Source organism: Cyprinus carpio, chromosome B3, assembly GCF_018340385.1.
Source record: "Cyprinus carpio isolate SPL01 chromosome B3, ASM1834038v1, whole genome shotgun sequence".
NCBI classification, from domain to species: domain Eukaryota; kingdom Metazoa; phylum Chordata; class Actinopteri; order Cypriniformes; family Cyprinidae; genus Cyprinus; species Cyprinus carpio.
In genome coordinates, this window is record NC_056599.1 from 31650219 (window position 1) to 31672579 (window position 22361).

The following is a 22361-nucleotide window of genomic DNA, read 5'->3' on the forward strand; positions in this document are numbered from 1 at the left end:
AAATCGCATTTTATAATATGATATATAGCTAGCTACATTTATAACGTGGTTATAAAACAAAAATGTAGGCTACTGAGATATACCATATACGGATGGATATTGCAAAAAAATAATAATAATAATACCATAGGCTATTGTATATTATTTGTTCAAATTATTTTCATTTAAGATGGTGAGCTAAGTTTTTGAGACCATATTACTTCTAGAGAAAACACACTTTTGTGTAATGGGACTTTTGACTTCGGCTTTAGATAAATTCGATACAGACCAGTGACAATAACAAGCCACGGTCTAACTTCATAGTAGAAATATAAAAACTAGATATTAATCGTATACATATTCTAATGTAGAACATCTTTTACATAGCCAGTTGTAGCATAACCTATTCCATTTGTAGAGAATGTTGTCTATAGGAATACATCACCCATGAATACCACATTAAAGCACATTATCTGTGGAACTGCTGCGTCGGGTTTGTATTATCATCCCCTTTTCGCTTCCAAAACCATCCTTCATTCACTTCTCTCGCTGGGCCTGTTTCCAATCTGAGGACATGCGTGATAAATTTGTGAAATCATGCCCACCCACGTCATCTCCACGCTCGGTGGGCTCCGGTATCAATAAGATTATATGCGCAGGAAATATAGAAATCCTCAACAAAGAACTGCATCATTAAAACAAACACCACACGGCCTTCAGCAGCCAATTGCGAGCGAAAATGGTTCACTTTCATCTGAATGACCCGACAATTTTATATGATATAGCAAATTTTCACCATATTAGAGAAAAAAAACTAGCTAAGCGCAATGGCAAATGCAATATATTAAGAAAAATATGTGCGAAGATCAAATACATAGGCACCTTTTATAACTCTGTTTCTTATTTTGGCCTCGTTGCCTCACAGCTGAATGACATTCAGGCTGATTCATATTGTGCTGTCATTTTACTTATCTTTTATTGCTTTTAATGGTCTCCAGTATTTTCTATATTTATTAGGCCTATAATTGTTGTTTTTGTTGTATTATATATTTAATATCTGGATTTAACAATAACTAAAATAATAAAAACATTTAAACTGCTATAAGATTATATTTTTGATCTTAATGCTGTTCAGTATGCTATTTATTTATCAATCATTATTAATATTATATAATAATTAGTTATTCATTATTTAAGATATAAAACAATGCGGATACAAATAATAAATAATATTAAATATTAATGAATAAAATATTATGACAATAGCCCAAATAATTTACCACTTTGTACAATATGAATACTGTCAACTGATTTGCTAAATGGCTAAAAAGAAAAAAAAGATCAAAGAGATCACAAAAAAACACAAAAAAAGTTATGTCACGTTTCTGACTTTGTGCCCTAATTCAGCAGTTTTCAATAAACTTGGTCGATTTACATGTAAAAGCTGTTGCGTGAATAGAGAAATAAACAGAGGCTAAACTGATCTTTTGGTGCTGGTGGATTATTTCCAGTAATTCATTTCTGGTAATTCCTTTCGATTTCCAAAATAAATAAATAAATAAATAAATAAATCTTTGACTGCTCGAAGTATTGTGTTTGAATTAACAGAAAATATTAAAAGCATGCACTAATAAAAGTGAACATGCCACGCACGTCCTGATTTTGCTGAGTTAGATAGTACAACATATTTTGTTGACTCTGGAACAACACTGTAATCAAAAATTTAGTCTTGACCACATCCCTACACGTAAACCTAACCTTAACAATGAGTAATCCCTAAAATCAGAGGAAATAATAGATGAATGACACTGATGTACAAGCACCAAACACTGATTGTAAACCTCAACTTCACAAAAACTATAAACTGGTTCTTCAAATCTGATAAATTGATCACAATGTTGTTCCAGGGTCGCACTTGGTAAAATCAGGTTCTGCAACATGCCACTGTCCTTCTTTCATCTTAGCACATGCTTTTAATATTTTATGTTAATTCAGCAGTCCAGCAGTCAAAGGAGCAGGTAGTGTCATTTGTCTAATTCATACTCAGAGTTAAGCGACGTAATACCCTTGTGACTTGAGAGACATGACATCAATCATGGTTCCTTCAGAGGACTGTCTGCGGACAGAACCTGGTAGAGTTGCCCTGTTTTCATTGGAGTGGAGCTTCTTCCTGAGAACTCCGTCATGACATCATCGTCATCCGATTCCCGAACAGCTGCAGGAATCCAGTTGCGTTGGAGTGGACGATGGACATTGCTGCAAGCGCAGCTCTCCAGACCTCCTGCGCTCGAATGCTGAGGATTCCTGTGTGGCCAAATTGATCTTGTGTTGTTAGCGCGCTCGTCTCTTTGTCATCCATCTTCCAGGGTGTTCTGAGGAACCAGGGACAGCCCTTTTCAAGTGAAGGAGAGTTTAAGACTCCTGCGCATTGCCATTTGCTTGTTTAGAACCCGTTTCGCGTCTCCAATTTGTGGATTATGACCCTGGACACTGATTTAATGGATGACCTCGTTGTGGACGTGGTTGGAGAGGGTGGCAAGGAGTCTGGAGACGAACATCTTTCGACCTCCGCTCTTTCTGCATCCGACCAGGTACATAAGAAGGAGGATAAGGACCACGTCCCATCTTCCATATGTCCCTCAAGCTCGAGCAAGAGCGCTTCGGTGAAACCGCCCTATTCCTACATCGCTTTGATCACCATGGCCATCCTCCAGAGCCCAAAGAAGCGTCTGACCCTCAGCGAGATATGCGACTTCATCAGCCACCGGTTCGTCTACTACCGAGAGAAGTTCCCAGCCTGGCAGAACTCCATCCGACACAATCTCTCCCTAAACGACTGCTTCGTGAAAATGCCACGCGAGCCCGGTAATCCCGGGAAAGGGAATTACTGGACTCTGGATCCTAATTCATCAGATATGTTTGAGAACGGAAGCTTCCTGAGGAGAAGGAAGCGATTTAAGCGGCAGTACTTCAAATTTGGCGTGTTTAAAGATCAGGCGCTGCAGCCCAATGGCTTTCCTAACCTCGGCTACGGCGCGTACGGGCTCAGCGCGTCCTGCGCTCATTTACCGGGACTGGATATCTACCCGTTTGGCTTCCATCAACCCATCGCCGTGCCACCTGTTGGTAGCATTTTACCGGCGCTGTCCACGCTTTTCTCGAGGAACTCAGTCACAGCCAAGTCTTTCCCACAGTCTCAAACTGTGGCCATGGAGCCTGTCACCCCCGGCCTCGCCAGCGCAATGGCCCCAACCTCTCCATACGCGTCCTCAGCACTGTTCAATCCAGTGGGCTTCCCTCGGGTCCTTAATTTTCAGTACGAGTACCAGAAGCTGCAAGATGTGCACAACCACGTGGATTTGTCCACTAAACACAGACACCTGGCTAGCGTCAATGACTAGCAGCGCATAATATTTGGACACGAAACTATAGTTTTTTTTCTTCTTCTTTTTCTTCTTCTTCTCAGGAATCATTTCATTTATCCCGAGGTATAAAAGTGTGTAGAGCATCGCGTCGAATGTTTTCGAATATTTTAAGGAACTTCTGAGTTTTTAATTTCTGTCAGGTGTTGAAGTGTTACATGCTGAAACTGTTTATTGATGCATGTTATTTTATTGGAATGATTAAATATCGAACGAATCGACTATTTAAATGACGAATTTCCTTTTCGCGTTTTGACGGAAATAAAATTGACTTCTTTAAATGGACAAGAAATGTCATGATTTGTTCATGATTTGGCGTGAACAAGAAATACAACCAGAAAACGGTTATAAGATTATGTTGTAAAACAAATTGCGTTTTACAAAATTTCTCTTTAAATGTGCTGTAAATACAGTGCCATTATTTTCCAGACGTGTCCCACTCATTTCTCAACCAGGATAATAAGCAACCACCCAAAAAAAGGTAAGATCAGGTAAGATATCGATTGCTAACTTTTTTTTTTTTATTCATTAACTGTTATTATTCATCATCACATTTCCAATAATGTGAATTATTCTCATTACTATGAATGAAAAATTAGGAATTATGATAACTATGATACACATAGGCATAAATAAACACAACTTTGTTGTGTGTGTGTGTGTGTGTGTGTGTGTGTGTGTGTGTGTAAGTCAGAAATGAAACAGTACTTAAAAAGTTCCAATAATACCCCAAATATTTAAAACGTGAGAGCAAAAAAATTTAGGATTTCCTCTTTTAAGTCATTTATCTAAAACTTGATGAAAATTTAGATAATAATCATAATTGGGTTTGGCCAAAGGGTTTGTATTGATTATGGGTAGGTTTTTAAATATTATCTTGTGCATTTTATGTGATTTTATATAATCATGCTTATTGACATTCAGAATTTATTGAACTGGTTCAATTGGAGTATTGGGCATAAATGAATGGCATTTTATATGGTAAAAATAATGCCCTGATAGTCGTAAAATGGCCATGAAAATCATTTACAGGAGGACATTTTTATTGTCACTTAAAGTTTTAAAGCCTATTTCTGATACTGCATAGATCTAAATGGCCGTTCATTTAGCCTATATGTCCATCATAAATAAGCTAAAAAATATATAAGTAGCCTATAACACGTGTCCACTCGTGTCGGTTTATTTATTTAAGCTTGTTAAGCGGAAAAAAATCAACCGGACTCTGATCAGTCTCAAATGCGCTTCACAAATATACAGTATCTCGCCTGAGCATGAGCAGATTTCCATCTGAGCGCACATTGTAAATAATCATCTCCAAACGCTCAGCAGAGTCTTGACAGCTGCCTCTGTCTCAGGTGTATATTCACACTTCTGTTAGTCTGACAATCATTTAACACAGTAATTTCAATCGTCGATTTCAAAAGCTCCACATATTATATACAGCCTATCATCACATGACCGCAAGTGTTTGATCCCTCTTCTGAGTGCTTTGCTAGGATCTTGAGGCCTCCATTTTTGCTTGTAATGATTGAACAGATTTTGTATGATTTCATAATCAAATCAAAATTACACTGTCACCAAATTCATAAAATGATCCAGTAAGAATTTATATTTCTCCTGGGAAATAATAGGCCACAGACTCAGAATGAGGAATAATGACACCCTTTCGAAGTACAGCTTTTATTTTATGTGTACTGCAGTGTGCTGAGTTTTATGTCATAAGGGCATATGTTTGCTAAGTTTCAGAATATTCCCTCAGTTACACAAAAAGAGAATGATATTAAAAGACAAGTTCAGTAAACACCTTATTGATGATATATATTTTGTACAGGCAATCAGATGAAGCCATGCCATGTGAAAATTTTCACGTTAAATGGTTTCCCATAGAAAACCATTACACTCTTAAAAATAAAGATGCTTCACGATGCCATAGAAGAACCCTTTTGTCTAAATGGATCCATTAAGAACCTTTAACATCTGAAGAACCTTTTTGTTTCTCAAAAGGTTCTTTGTGGCGAAAGAAGGTTCTTCAGATTATAAAAAGGTAAGGGATAGATGGTTCCTTAAAGAACCTTTTACTGAATGGTTTTTTGTGGAACCAAACATGGTTCTTCTATGAAATCGCTGTGAAGAACCTTTTAAGCACCTTTATTTTTAAGAGTGTAGAAGGAAAACACTGAACCATTAAGCGGATTGCGTTCATATTCCGAACTCATCTGCTTGCCTATGTAAACTATGCATCACTGATATACAGATTATTGAATTTTATATTTTAATATTAGCCTTCTGTTTAATATATTAAGGAACTTTAAGTGTTTTGTCGCACTGTTTAATGATTAAAATATTGCCGCGGGTGAATAACATAGCCTTTGTTTTATAATTTTGAGAGGTGATCTGAATATTTGTGGCAGTGAAACAGATGGAAAATTGATATGCTTGTCCTGCAGTTCCATGGATGTTTTGCCCTCCAGGTCTTCGAGCCGGTCACGTGACTGAAAGCTATGAATATAGATCTTCATATTAATAAAACGATTACAGTGATAGTTCCGAATTCAGATATAAAGCAGCATTTTTAATTTTATGTAGCCAACAAAAAACCTAAAATATTCAACAAACTTAATCAAACTGATAATTACCTATAAACCGCCTGTAAAACCCGTGACTTCCTTGAATGCTTTGGCTGCATTTGAAATATTGTTTATTTGGATTTGACCTGCGCATTTATGTTTGACATTTTCCAGTCTTTCAGACTTCCTCTTTCTTTAATTCATATGACTGGACAATGAGCTTGAAAGTTATATGCCTAAATGGACTGTAGGCTGGATTCATGTGTGAGAAAAGAAAAATAAAACAAGCGCAGGAGAGCCAGAAAGCTAAGGCCAACCTGAGATAACTAAATTCCCCGCTGCACCTGACAAAATAAAGGAAACAAAAGGAGTGTGTCTTTGTGAGTGTGTGAGTAGCCTACAAGAAAATTCACTAGTGAAAATGTGTCCAGCTGTCTTTAGCTCGCCCATGCACAGACTCTTTCATGCAGTAGATGGAAAGATGCCTGTTGTTGGCTTTGAATAACTGCCTCTATTTAGCCGCGTCCCAACAGAGATATAGAGACAAATATTTATTTCTACAGTGACCATCACAGCGTATCTGTGACCCAGCTCCCACGTCTCGCTTAAACACTATCGTCTTTCCCAGCTGCCACAGTTTGTGATCCTCAAAAACAATCTGCGAGATTATTTTCTCCAGTCAAATGGCCGTCTAAGACCCATAACTTAAAACAAAACAATTTCACGTACGAAGACAGAAATCATAATAAGCCCTGCACTTGTGGTCTGAAATTGAATACGTCATCTGTGAAAACTCCACTTCACGCTCCATCAGTGTCACATTAAGCATGTTAATAATATTGTGATTGTGATGAATTGCTCTTTATATGACACCCTCCAGCAGCGCTGCCAGCGCGAGCGCTCGCCCGAGATGACGTATTATAATTCATATTTTTACCCTCCGATACGGTTTGCTTTTACAAGGGAGTGAACGAGCAGGTTCTGTTTAAAGGTCTGCTTGTACCTGACCCGAGAGGCGCTTTTCTCCTGTCTCCTCATGCCAAGTCAAACAGGATGGTTAAAGTCATTGCTCAAAGCCTGTACCAGCTCGCGCAGGTCTCCTGCTCTCTCCTCCAGCCACGCAGCGCCGCAGAGGTTCTCTTTGGGATATCCTGCTCCTTCCATGCAGCTTCCTGAAAAGGAAAATTCTGTTCCCTCATAATATTTCTGTGTGGTTTTTTTAGGTCTATTTTGTTGCATTTGAGCTGTGAAGGCATAGAGTGATTCAAGGGGTAAAAATAAAGACATTCATTTAAAACTCATTTGCTCCAGAAAGTGATTTCTAACGATCACATCTAAGCCTTTCAAAAAATAAATAAATAAATAAGGTAGGCCTGTTACCCTACCCATAATCCCACAGCGAGTTTCGGTAAAAACTGCTGTCAACGTAAAACATACAAACAAAAAAAAAATTTTACTCTGCTGCCTTAAAATTTTTTGTTACCATGACAGTAAATTTCTTGTTGAAATAACTTACCCTAAAAATAAGTTTATTTTTTATTATTTTATTTTCAAGTCCAGTCAATATTGTTTTTGTTTTAAGAAATTAAATCATGTCAACTTGAAATATTTAGCTAAGATTTCAAAATATTTTGCCTCGTGTCATCTTCATTGAGACACTTTTTCCATTCACTTTTTAATTGTTTAAAATCTCAAAATAATATAAAATAAGCAAAATCTGTCAAAATAAACAAAACATAAAACCAATGTTAAGTGCATACAGAAGACCCATCATTCTGACAATTGCAGTTGGTAAGAGTGTAACAATATATATTGTTACAATATACAGCAATACAATTTAATTGCAGATATAGAGAATAATTCATGCACCCAAAAAATAAAATTGTGTCATCATTTAGGCTACTTACCCTCATGTCGTTCCGAACCCATATAACTTTTGTATATCTTCAGAACACAAATGATGTTTTTATTTAAACAATCACTGACCAACACACACACATAATGTACATTAAATTCTCACAAGTCATTTCATATAGATTAATTTTTTCATGATGTTTTATTTACTTTTTGAAGCATGGACTTTCAGTGGAGGAACAGAAATATCTCTATCTTCATTTGTCTATCTTCAGTTTTAAAAGATGAATAAAAATTGTGCCTGGAAAAACATGATTGAGTAAATTATGGCAGAAATGTCATTTTGGGTTAATACTGCTGTAGAGTTAAAGGTCATTCACACTGATTCAGGCCAGTTAGATTTTTTTCCCATTGGCCTGCATCTGTGTTAATGACCTTTACATTCTGTTTTGTTTTTTGTTTTTTTAATGGAGGCAAAAAACAAACAAAAAAAAAAAATTCTTTATTGAAGAATTATTGAAAAAGAAAAATTCCTCACAGCCTTTTCAATCCTAAAAAAATCAAAAACCGAAACAAACAAAATAAAAAAAAAAAAATAAAAAAAGACCCATTCTTTATTGAAGAATTATTGAAAAAGAAAATCTCCATACTGAAAAAAATAAATGGGAAATATCTCTGGAAACAAGACAGCTGAAACATTGGAATCATCATAATCTCTTATTAGAAACAGGTTGTATTTCAGACCAGATCTGATTGAAGAATCAGATAAAGAAGCAGTCTGAAAATGTTTTTACAATGAAAGCTTTTTTCCTGAAACTCTCAAATTTCACAAAGCCCTTGTTCAAGCACAGTACACACTTCAAACTCTCTTTTGATACGATCGTATCCATGATACGAGATCAAATCTGACTAAACGTCACATTTGTAATAAAGTACTAAAGCAACAATGATCATTCGGGCCGAAACATCACATTTGTAATAAAGGGTTGACTTTTGCCACTTTATCAGCTAGAAGCAACACACTGACATTGTATGTGACAGATATCAGAGACCCTGGCCATAATGAAATCTGATCAGAAGTGGTCACAGAAGACACATTTGAGACGCTTGTAAACACCCTGTGTAAACAGCAGTCTGTCTCAGCTGTCCACTTGTGATCGGATCACCAGAGACGGTTGTTAATACCAAGTGTAAACAGTCTTTTTTTAATCCGACGCTGCAACATAATTGCCCTTTAAAGGGACAATAATGATCTACTAATACGACTATGACAGAGTGATGCACGTCTTTAATGAAAAGGGAGATGCTGTATGATATCAGCACTTGATGTAGCCATTGATGCCACATAAATGATCAGTTCCGCTCACACACACTTTTGCCACACACCACACACACATGTGCTTTTTCTGGCAAAACGTATGCCGCTCTGCCACTCCATTTGCACTGAATTGAGTTTTAAATCACCCCACACCGCCACCCTTTGCCTTTCGTCAGTGAGTTCTTTTTCCAGAACCAAGGGGCCTCTGCTCACTATTTTTTTGCAATTTATTTGAGGGGTGACCAAGTAGTGCACATACATTTTGCATGCACACGTATGCCAGTGTTTTTCAATACGTATGTGGGAAATGTGTGCATGCGTATGCCCCCTCCCCATTCCCACCACAGCTGGTTTCTTTGCCAAAATCAATTTGCCAGTAGATGACAGTGAAATACTGCAGGAAAGCCACCCAGAAGGGGAATGAGCTAACACCTCAGCCATGCTCCTTCACCAGTGGGCAGAGCAGATGAATGAACGGCAATGGTAGAGATTGAATGAGAAAAAAGGAAGTACAAATGGTCCGTAGGGAAAGAAAATGAGAAATTTAATTTAATTAGGACTGCTTAATGTGTCCATGTGAAGAAGTGGTGTATGGTTGTCTGCTAACCTCTAAAGCACCCTGCTGCTTCCATGCACATGGAGCCCTGATGCTCAGGCTTAGTAAAGAAACCTGGTGTTTATAAACAGCACACTAACACAGTATTCTTCTTTCTGTAGTATATATTATGTATACTGTGCACAAGGCAATGTGCTTGACTTCATCCTCCATTACCAATATTATGGACCAGAAGTAAATACATCAGCACTGTTTGTATGTTTTTAGTCACTTTCTAAGTAGTTAAAATAAAAATGACACATGAGGGGTTTGCAGTAATGCCATAAAGAACCATTTTGGGTTTCCCAAAGAACCCTTAAGTAAGCAGTTCTTAAAAAAACATTTTTTAATATATATTTTTTTCTGGAATACAGTACACGAATTTTAAAATCTAAACAGATTTTAAAAAACTAGGCATCTTACACATATCGACATTGTAATAGTCACAACAATCACAACAAACCTACACAGAAATGTGCACCTTGTTGCTAGGAGATGCATGACAAATGAAAACAATATGCATTCTAAAATCGCCTCAAAATATCAAATATGTTTGTTTTGCTCCAACTGGATCACAGTCTGAATCACAGTCTGAAGCTAAAAAATCTGTGACCAGGCGATTTTCTATGATATCTGTCAATTTAAATATCCAGACTGCTCTGACTTTCAGCAACTAGTATCAACTTATCCAAACTGTAAATCAAGGCAAAAATTGTAGTGTATTCCAGCCTTTAGTGTGAAGAAGCTTTTTTCGGCAATAATTCATTTTAAAGTAATTTTGCAGAATTGAAAGGTTCCATGGATGTTATAGGTTTTTTTATTAAGCATAGATGCCAGTAAGGTACCTTTATTTTTATGAGTATAGTGTAATTCCTTTGAATAAAATATGCAAAACAACCATGCAAGACACCACTAAAACGCAAAATAGGAGTTGTGATATGTAGCATACTACTATTTAAAAAGCTTTTCATTGAATTCACTTACTAATTTAAAATTAAACATATGCATGTACTGAGCTATATTTCAATTTCAAACATTTCTGGTGACTAAACAATTCCCCTACTTTTATTTTATGGGATAAAAGTTATTTTTATAATTATAGGAATATACAATGAGTAGATTAACAAGCGATATACTGTAATAGTAGTGAGAGTAGCATGGTAGCAGGCCTATGCTATTGCAAACAAAACCTCTTTGCATCCCTACCAGTAGCCGATAACACTGCCGAAAATAGTCAACAATCTCTTGTGAAAAAACAACATAATGTTTCTTGAATGAAAAATGTTTTTTGACTAAAAACTGAACAAATGTCATGCTGCTTCCAGTTGCACAATTAGCTGATTCCTTTGAGAATGAGCTAAAAATCTGCTGTCATGTAATCAGGAAAGGAACAGGAAGTATAATTAACATATGGGTCAGAGGCTACAGAACCGGGTTAATGTGCGTTTCAGTCTCTGGTTGCTGTTGCCTTGTTTTTTCAATGGGCCCAAAGCCTGATTATGCTGACGTGGTGAAGGTCGGGCTGCCTATAGTCAGGTGGTTTATTTGAGATCTCCTTTACTCACAGTCGCTGGGTGTTGCTATAGGAGCTGAATGAGGTTTGTGGACCACCAGCAGCGAGCTGCAGCAGGAGATTGGCTCTTAACCTCACCAGTTCCTCAACCTGATGCTTTGGTTTGGTTTTCCGCTCTTCTACGGTAACGTCTACAGCAGTGCAGAAGAACTTGGACCTGGACTTTTAAAAGGCATTGGAAGGAGTCCTGGAAGGGAAGAATCATGAGCTGGCATACATAGTGGCCACTTAGCCAAACCTCACACTTTGTATTAGATGAAAAAAGTCTGCTTATTCTCTTCTGATCCTTAATCCAATAGACCAAGCTCAAAGAAAACCAGAGAGGATTTGGTGTAAAACATATTTTCTCCTGTACAATCGGTCTCAAATCACACATTTAAAAAAAAATGCCTGTTCCCCATCAAGGCATGATATTAATACGCCGGTCTTTCTCTCTCTAAGCGTGACCTCACTGAGTTGAAACATTACACCATGTTTTAGCGAATTGATTACTACGAGTATCAGCAAGTGCATGAAATGCCAAATGCCGCCCTGCCACCCAAACCGTCAGCAGGGCGAGCATGCACTTCATTTATGCGCTGCCTGCCTTGGTGGTCTCTGGTGTAAGCTATATTTTACCCTTGCCTTTCTTTTCCCCATTTTTTATAGCAAACAGAAAATTGTTCCTAATTCGCTGTTGCTAGAGGGGGGTAATTTGTGGCTTTTGGCAGAGTGTCACAAGCCCCAAATTTGAAAAAGCTGCTGTGGGGAAGATGTTTTTTTACAGCCATGCAGGACACGTTTTGGCAGTAAGAGAGCCAATCACTTTTATATGTCAAGGAAAAAACAGAATTAAGCAAAGGAAGCGCTGGAACTAAACACAGGGCAATAAGACTCTATTGATCTCTGAGGAAGGAAGTAACCCTTGTCTAACATAGTTATCTCCTGTTTTGTAAGTCTATTTTGCACTGTTTGCAGCCCATCCCTTTGATCTTCAGATGTTTCCATGAAGTTTCTGAGAGACCGGGAGATCAAGAACATATGGGGCTTACAACATTAAGTGTAAATGAATGAATGTAAACTCTCAAACATTGAAGTGTGCGGTAGCTCCAAACTAATTAGCTTTTGAGTTCTGGGTCCTGTGGAAGATGGCGGGAAAAAATGCAGGGAAAATGAACTTGTTCTAACTTACTATTTAGAGTTAATAAAATGAGCCTCAACCCATTCTATAGTTCTTAATTTTAATGTGAACAGGAATAGTTCACCCAAAAATGAAAATGTTTTCATCTTTTACTCACCCTTGTGTTATTCCGAACCTGTATGAATTTCTTTCTTCTGTTAAACACAAAAAACTATATAGAAAAATGTTGGCCACCAAACAGTTGCTGGTAACCATTTTTCCCCCATACTATGGAAGTGAACGGCTACCAGCCAGCAACAGTTTGATTACCAACAGTCTTCAGAATATTTTCTTTTGTGTTCAACAGAAGAAAGAAGCTCATACAGGTTTGGAACAACTACCCCTTTAAGACCCATTCACACCAAGAATGATAATTATAACAATAACTATATTAGTTCAGAACACATGCTGCACTTATGTTGTCTCCCATTTGTAGTGAATCAAAAATCTGCTGTACAGTGGAACCAGCGTAGTGTGTTTCATGAAAAAAAAAAAAGACTCTGCTATGCAGTCTTTTTAATGAATAATTATACAGTGAATCAGTCTGATGAATCCTTAACTGAATGTATCATTGAATGAACATCAAGTAAGCATAATGCCCAGTTATGGAAAATTTTAATATTTTAATATATTACAGGATGGACAGATGGAATGAATATATATATATATATATATATATATATATATATATATATATATATATATATATATATATGATATATATATTATATATATATATATATATATATATACAGTACAGGTCAAAAGTTTGGAAACATTACTATTTTTAATGTTTTTGAAAGAAGTTTCTTCTGCTCATCAAGCCTGCATTTATTTGATCAAAAATACAGAAAAAAAAAGTAATATTGTGATATATTATTACAATTTAGAATAATTGTTTTTAAATTTATTATACTTTAAATTATCATTTATTTCTGTGATGCAAAGCTGAATTTTTAGGATCATTATCACATGATCCTTTAGAAATCATTCTAATATGATGATTAATTATCAAAGTTGGAAACAGTTCTGCCGCTTAATATTTTTTTCAGAACATGTGATACTTTTTTAGGATACTTCGATGAGAAAAAAAAAAAAAAAAAAAAAAAGAAGCTATGTTTTTAAAAATAAATATTTACAGTACACTACTGGTCAGTAATTTTTTTTTCTTTTTTTTAAATAAAATCAATACTTTTATTCAGCAAGGATGTGTTAAATTGATAAAAAGTGATAGTAAAGAAAATATATTATTAGATTTTTTCTAAATGATCATGTGATAGACTGGATGTTACATGTGACACTGAAGGCTGGAGTAATGATGCTGAAAACTCAGCTTTGCATCACAGGAATAAATTATTTTTTTAAAGTATATTCAAATAGAAAACTATTATTTTAAGTTGTAATAATATTTCACAATATTAATGTTTTTTCTGTATTTTTGATCAAATAAATGGAGGCTTGATGAGCAGAAGAGACTTCTTTCAAAAACATTAAAAATAGTAATGTTTCCAAACTTTTGACCTGTACTGTATATATACGTATATATACACAGTTTTACATCTGTCCATCCTGTAAATGTATATTATATATATTTTACTCTTATATTATATCTGTCCATCCTGTATAACATATATATATATATATATATATATATATATATATATATATATATATATATTATATATATATATATATATATATATATATAGTTTAATGGAAAGCTAAAATGTTTATGAATTGGAAATTTCATTCATTACAATCACAATTTTACACAAATGAATGCAATTTGATGCAAAAATATCTGTTACATAAATATCAATTGCACTGCATTGTTTGGGTTTTGTTGTTGTTTATTTAACTCATATATATATATATATATATATATATATATATATATATATATATATATATATATATATATATATATACTATATATATATACAAGTTTACAGGATTCCTGATTTTCAGCAGCCGAAAGAGAATTTATTTTATGAGCAAAATGCACATCGTAAATAAAATCTAGTTTTAATCTAATTAAAATCAGAATTGATGCCCAGCTTTAGTTTCTAGAGGCCCTAACTATTTCTTTATTGTTCTTTCTGGTTGTTTTTTAACTCAATCTACCACCCACCACCCCCCCACCCCTGTCCGACTCTCTCCCCTGTATTCACTTTCACTCTTCAGGGACTGCTGAAGCATTTCAGCGTCTCCGACTCCAGCATGGTTTTTCACTTTCACAACACTACGTCATTACCCTGGGTGTTTAAACACTTAAGGAAGGTTTAAAGAGCAAGGAGGGAAAAAACAGAAAGTTGTACATTAACCCTGCATTACCCAAAGGAACTGTAAAACCTGCACCCTGAGCAAAATGTGAATAAATAAAAACCGCGCCTGTCAAGAAATCTGGAACAGAAGAGTGGATGTGAATGGGGGGGGGGCACCATGTTGAAATTAGAAGCACTAAACTTGGAGGGTGTCTGCTGTAGACTGTGAAACCTTTAGACCAGTTGTTGTGTGCCAGTAACTAATGATGTCGGACGCATTGCCTGCCGAGCCAAAAGTAGCAAAGTGTTTGAGTCTTAATAACTCATTTTGTTGAATGACACAACACAGTTGCCATTCGCCATGGGAACACCATCATAGAATACGACACTCCCTGTGCCTACACTCACTGGAGGTCTTACAGCTGTGAAGCGCATATCCAAGAGTTGAGGATAAGTTAAATTAATCAAAACTCGACTGATACTTTGACGTCATGTTTAATCATGCCACATTCTCTGAAATATCACTGTTAATCTTTCACCACATTTAATTAAGTCGCTGCACTGCCAAAATAATAGCAACTGTTTGTTGCTCTCACACCCTCCAAACATCTGTTTCTAGTGGGAAAAACTCCATGGGAAAGTTATATCAGTTCAGAGACTCGTGGGCAAAAGCAGAAAGTTGGAAGAGACGATACCTTATATATCTTCTTTACACATAAACCAGTTTTGTTCTACATTGGGGGCAGTTCTAGGCGCACAATAAAGCTCTTTTGATGGATGGAAGCCTTGGAGGATGCCGCAGGTGTTGTGTGGGATACATCTATCACACGCTAAATCAAGCCGGAGTTGTTCCTCCTGGATTGAGACGGATGGAAAACAGCATTCCACGAGTCTGCATGAAAGACAGCGAGAGCGCTGGGGGCCATACTTGACAGGCCTCCATGTAACAAAGGTGAAAGTTTGACCTCCTTATCTGACTATAAGGTTAACCGAAGAGGTTGAGTGGAGGAGTGAAGACCAGGCCAAGGTAAAATATGCATTAAGTGTTCCATGCATCACATATATGGGATGCCATTACAAACTGCACACTTTGCTGTATCTTCTACCAGTGAGTTGTTAGAGATATCCTAACTGGACAGAAGCCTATGATTTAAAAATGTTGAGATTCCTAGAAAACACACACCTGCTCCAAGAAAGTTACAGCTGTAACTATAAGTATTGCTATTATGATGCACCATGTAATAATTCACATGAGATGGTGAAAATGTATGATACTGTTGGCTTGTATAAAAATAATGGTTTTACAGTCTTCTACAATCATCATTATTTTTATAAAAAGGAATCCTTGCCAAATACATACTACATGTTAATTGTGGATTGTTTTGGTTTCACCCAGTTTACCTCATAACCACATAGCAACAGCCTAGTAACCACCCAGAACAGCAGGAAAAAACTCATTTTGGGCACTTTGTGAAAATTACAATGGTCTACAAAGGGTCTAAATAATGTCTAATATCTTAAAATTAGGTATTGTTAGTCCTGAAAAAAAATATGGAAACTAAATTTTACACAAAAATAGCACAGCTACAATTTTGTTTATTGTTTTTTTTTTATATATTAGTAGAAGCTAATACCAGTTTACCACAGTATAACATATCGGCTATAACCTATTACCCTGGTCTGTCTGTCTGTCTGTCTGTCTGTCTGTCTGTGTCTGTCTGTCTGTCTGTCTATCTATCTATCTATCTATCTGTCTGTCTGTGTCTATTGTTTACAAATGGGAAAAAGACACTGCCATTTAGGACATATATCACATTTTTGTTTTTGAGAAAGTTCGCGTTGCTGAATGTATTTCTCAGAGGCAGTTTTAATCTATCCTCACACGTGTCTGGCGTTAACAAATCACAGAAACCCCAAACCCTTCATGGCTCACCTCTTCTCTTTCTTTCAGTCCTTTCCTCCCTTTCAACCCCCCTTGGGGGGGTAAACCCAGACCTGAACCACACTTCTCTCTTATTTAAGGGGGTCAGGGCAAGCTTATCGGTCTCTGGAGGGCTATAAAGCGGCCAGGCTCGTGTTTTCTCTGCTCGCCTCCGGATGAGTTGCGGCGCGTGAAAGGCTCGCGCTGCGGGCACGCGAAGGTCTTGCGCGCAGTTAAGATGAAACAGTGTCTAAGGAAAGAAAATATAAAGACTTGTGCGGCCTTCGGAGTATTTGACTCCCGTGAACCTGTGAATTTCCGGGAGGACATGCTCCGTAAATGTCCTTATTTTCGCTATTTTCCCTGTTAAAGCTGCGGTTTACGATGTCAGGGAGCGCGCGCGCACACACACACACAAAGGTATATACGGGTGTGACAGGTGTGGAGGGCTCGAAAAAGGAGGGTAAAAACGGAAGATGAAGTGTGTTTCTGTCCCAGCTGCGACTGAAAATATTTTTTGGTTAAATTTGAAAACCTCCCTTTGGAAACTTCCTTAAAAGTGCAATGGTTCACAAAGGAACTAAAGAATATATACCGTCGTAAAATCATGCAATTAGTTTTTTTGATGGAAACAGTAAATACCCTGGAGAATGTTTATTTCACAAAAATCCCACAGCTAGCCTACTACAATTTTTACTAACAAAAAAATTCAAATTTAATGAATAAATAAATAAACATGCAACTTCATTGTTTTTGTTTTTATTTCATTACTTTTATCTTTATAAATAGACAGTTTATTGTCCTCAAGAGAGGAAATTGTTTTCGACCTTGGGTGCATACGTAACAAACACATAAGACAAAAAAACAAATAAAAATAAAAATAAAAAAAATCATATATAAAAACAAATTTCCTACATTAATTTGTATAACAATTTTTTTTTTTTTTTTGTATAACAATATGGTATTAGGGAAAGTAATTTTGGTGTAAAATATTGTTACCTTGGTATTTGTGTGTGTGTGTGTGTGTGTGTGTGTGTGTGGTGTGGCCTATCCATCCACCAATATAAAAAAAAAACAAAAACTACAATATATATATCCAACTAACTATCTATCTATCTATCTATCTATCTATCTATACTATAATATGTATAGCCTATGCATTCACCAGGAGGAAAAAAAGACAAAATGGACCAGAGTCCATGAGTAAGTGTCTGCAAAATCATTCCAAATAAAATAATGGTCTAGTCCATAGCAGATCTCTGGTGGTCTCTTGAGGTATAACGGTGGGTCTGAAAAAACCCTTCCACGTCATTTAATGGCCATTTTTAAATGGTTTTAAAATGAGGGCTGGGGTTACTTCTCAGGCAACGTTTAAAATTAATTTACCTTTTGGAAGTAGCTTAAAAACTGCTCCTTACATTAATTCCACCTCATTATGCAATGAAGCTGCCCTATATAAAACATCTGGAAAATACCTAACAATGCTTTCGTGAGAAACAAAAAATACACTGCGGCTTCATTGTATGAACTCAAGCATGACTTGAGATTTCGCAAATTGACTCATTTACTGATACATTTCAAGGTGTTCAGAAATGTAGCATTGCATTTGGTAATAAGGATGGAAACAAGGTAGAGGAACAAATTAATTTATTACTACTTATTTAATATTATTTATGTTTTTTTAATATACTATTTGTTCTATTTATTATTTATATATTTATAGATCCCAATAAAAAAGCAATCGATATATCGTCTGCTAAACTTCATACACAGTGTGTGTCGGTAGGGAGTGTAGACATTAGCTGTAAAGTGTGGAAATTTATGTGGTGAGGAATGGGAGGGTGGTCAGGGAAAGAGTGAAAGAGAAGGGGGCTTGAAAGAGAGGTGTGGAGGGAGAGAAGGGGGTTTTAGATAGCACGGGTTGGGAGAAAGAGAATGTTTGGATAGAAGAGGGGAAAGTCACGCTAATTTATACTCGCCTAATTGGAACCAGGGCAGGCCCAGCACCTGAGATGCATTCCTCAGAACTGCAACACGGGAGTGTCTACATGTGTGTTTTGAAGCGCACGGTGGTGTGTATCTCTGTGTGTTTGCTTAAGTCAGAGGTCAGGGGCTTTTCACCAAAGAGCAAAAGGTCAGCATCAATGGTGTCTTTGTTATCTAGCATCTCACATTGGTCGGAGTGCGTCGAGAACCGTTCCGTCGTGACGGTCGCACAAGCTACTCAGAGCCAGACCACCCTGGTTTTCGCACACACGCACTTCTCCAATCCAATCAGTTCTCAAAAGTTGGAGCGCACAGTCACTTATTATGATCTAGACCGGGCCTTTATAAGGCAGATGGACATCATCATGCTAAAATTCACTCAAAATGGGATGCTTAAATCGAAAGCAGACTTCAGATGCTAAGCAGATATCACTCTTTGGTTTTGTCTTATGAAATCAAGACCCAGAATAGAATCTTACTACCGCAATAACGCATCTCACGCCCAATTCGTACTATTTTTACGAGGTGGCTAATTCGTACAATTCGTACGACCTGTACCGTACGATTTCATACGATTTGGCTAGACCCCAGTAACGGTTAAGTTTAGGGTGCGGGGTTAGGTGTAGGTCATTCGTGCAAATTCATACGAACGTGCAACTCGTAAAATACGTACGATTTGGCAAAAATCGTATGAATTTGTAAGAGTGTGGTCGTACGAAGGCAATTTTAACCACTGCACGGATGATAATCTATATGGTGGGGATGATGTGGCCTCCGCCATCTCGACGCTGAATAGAAGCGTATGATGGCAATTTTAACCACTGCACGGATGATAATCTATATGGTGGTGATGATGTGGCTGGCGTTAGACATCTGCCAAGGAGGCTTCGAGTTGTGCTTCAAGTCATTATTCAGTCTCGTCTCACACAGCAACCTATCAATAACCTGAGCTGTGAACGGATGGCCCGGCAGCGAGTGTACGCTCATTGAGTACACACATATAAATCCCCGGAGAATAAAAGCTAGATAAATAGATGTGTGGAAGAAAAACCAAATTCCATTAAAAAATAAAAACATGAGCCAGGTTGAAAGACAGCGGCTGCAGTCAGACATATGGAGAGCATATTGGTCACAATGCAACATCCCCTCGTTTTTTCACCTCTTTCTGGAAAGGGAAGAATTGTAACAGAGATTCAGATGTGGCGGAGAGTGTTTTGTTTCCCTCTGAGAAGGGCTGCATCACTCAGGAAGTTCAGGACAGGGTTTTATTTTTTCATGCTCTTTTGAAGCTATCTTTTCCAGTTTCATTGGTCATGACAGACAGCTCGATAGTTTGCACACATTAATGACTTTGAGTCACTGGAGAGTGAAGGAGCGTCGTGCTCGGTTCATTGGTGGTTGCTGCATGTAGACGCAAACTCTCCTAGTTTTTTTGTCTCATGTCTATTCCGAGTGCCTGACACAAAGTGCATCAAAGAGGCCGCAGCACTTCTGCTTTCCCCGCCTTTCGTGACACGCACACGCAAACATGCTAGTTTTGCCCCGTTTGAGCAAAATCATAGAGCATTGTGATAACAGATGAAATAAAAACAGACTATAACCTCAAGACTCAAGAATGTGAAGTCCAGATACATGAGGCGGAAAGGCCACCTCTGGGTGGAGGGGGTTTACTGTTTAAAATCAAGTATGCTAAATACGTAAATAATTATAACCATTTTAACCCTTTGTTTTAATTGATCTGTCGTTGATTTGAGCGAGGCGGATCTGAATGCGAGTTTGCAGTCGACTGAAGGAAAGGAACAAAAAATGTGAAAATAAATTGTAAATCTTTCACCATATTTTTTTTTTTTATTTCATTCCGACTTCAAGAAGTCATTCTTTTTAGCTGGGTTAAAGCTTTCTTTCATAAATAAGGAACAGCATTGATGAAATTTCCCAGGGAATTATTTCCTCCCCCATAGACAAATTGCAGCGATTTCTGTTTTCTATTTTTCCCTCACTACTCGTCTTCTGCTTAATGCATGCTTTCAAAAGGACCACAGTGAAAATCAGAGGTCTGGCCCTTAGGCCCCAACACACTGCCTTTGATTTGAGATTTCAGAAGAAGGACATAATTTTCTCTCTTTCTGCCTCCCTCTCATTATTTTTCTGTCTTCATTTTATTGGGTGATGAGAAACTTGGGGTTGGGGTTCTTATATGATTAGTTCACGAAAAAAATATGAAAACTCAGTCATTATTTAGGCTACTCCCCCTCATGTCATTCCAACCCCGTTTGCTCTCATTTCCTTGTGGAACACAAAGATAAACGATTGAAGAGTATGTATACAGCTATTTTGTATTTTGTGAAGCATTTTTAGTTGAACTGTTCCTTTAACTGAGACTAAAACTTTATTCAAACCCAACTGTAGCGTTCCTCCCTGCCTTGACACCAAGATGAACGCTGTCTCACAGGCCTCCTCAGCCCAAGGTCTCGCATGTGCATGTTTTGCATTTAAAATAACATAACTTGATAGTACTTCTGAACACAAGCTCTAAAGTATCTAATAGCTAGAGCATCAAAGAAAATGTGTTTCGCAGGCTTTATGTTTCTTGTCACTTCAAACCAGCCTTTTTTTTTAGGTTTTGTCCTTTTGGTAAGAGTTGTAGAACTAACATTAGCCTCTTGATCAAACATATCTATCAGAAAACAAAGACAGCCCTGAATGATGTAATCGCTCCATTAGCATTTCAGTCTCTTTAGTTGTCAGGCTGACATTGGGTTACAAATTTCATGGCGGTATCCCGACTCTTCCATTACGCAAGTGTGCGGTCAGGCTAGGATTAGGGGCCTTGATCCGCTGTATTGGACAGGAGCAATCCTGGTCAGATCTGCATTGTATTAATTCATCCTTGAAGCAGTATCCAGATCTCTCGCTGTGTCTGGTAATGGGAGGAACAGTATGCTTTCTTTGGCTTGACCCTGAGCCGCGATCAGACCGCAGTGCGGTGTCCATTACAAAGAGCAGCGATCTCTCCATGGTATGTTCAAACACATCCCGCAGGCCTGCACTTCAAACGTGGGCCGTACCCGCTCACCAGCAGCAGCATGTCAGTTAGTGAGGCCCGCACAATTAATCAATTAAAGGCCTGCGCGGAGCACAGCAAGGATCTCGTCCAGCTGTGATTTGAGGGAAGGATCATTAGTACTCACACTTGAGTCACTTTAAGATCACTCAAGGCTGCATTCAGATGAGGTATGTGCGGTAAAGCACTGATTTCCGTGGCATTAGGTGCAGTTAGCGGTTCTTGATGATCTACATTAAGACTGAACAGCTCATTCTAACTGCTTCTGAATTAAGTCACACTCATTTGATCGCATTTTTTAATGAATCATACAGAAAAGATCAAAAGTCTTGACCCAAATGTCTGAATGCGTCTCTCACTGACTAAATCATTTGGATGACTCATTCAGTGACTCTTGGGTCACTCAAATGATTCAGTAAACTGGAAAAATGTATCCCTTGAATACCTTGTAAATCGCTTTGAAGAAAAGTCGCATAAATTTTCTTCATATAACTTGTAGTTAAAAGGAAATAATCAGAATAATTGAACAAACAAATAAACAGAAACATTCAAATATTCTACCAAAACTATTATTGTTTTTGTTCAATATATCTGATATCTTTTTTAATTAATACTTTTAATTAGCAAGACATTGATAACATTACAAAAGATTTCTGTCA

At 37.2% G+C, this 22361-nt stretch overlaps 1 protein-coding gene across 1 annotated transcript; it reads left to right on the forward strand.

Moving 5' to 3' along the window:
* The first annotated feature begins 2147 nt into the window (after positions 1-2147).
* On the forward strand, positions 2148-4091 carry foxd7 (forkhead box D7). The gene has a single exon (XM_019078749.2). It carries the CDS (start codon positions 2457-2459, stop codon positions 3378-3380), a length of 924 nt encoding a protein of 307 aa, XP_018934294.1. The 5' UTR covers positions 2148-2456; the 3' UTR covers positions 3381-4091.
* Positions 4092-22361: the final 18270 nt, after the last annotated feature.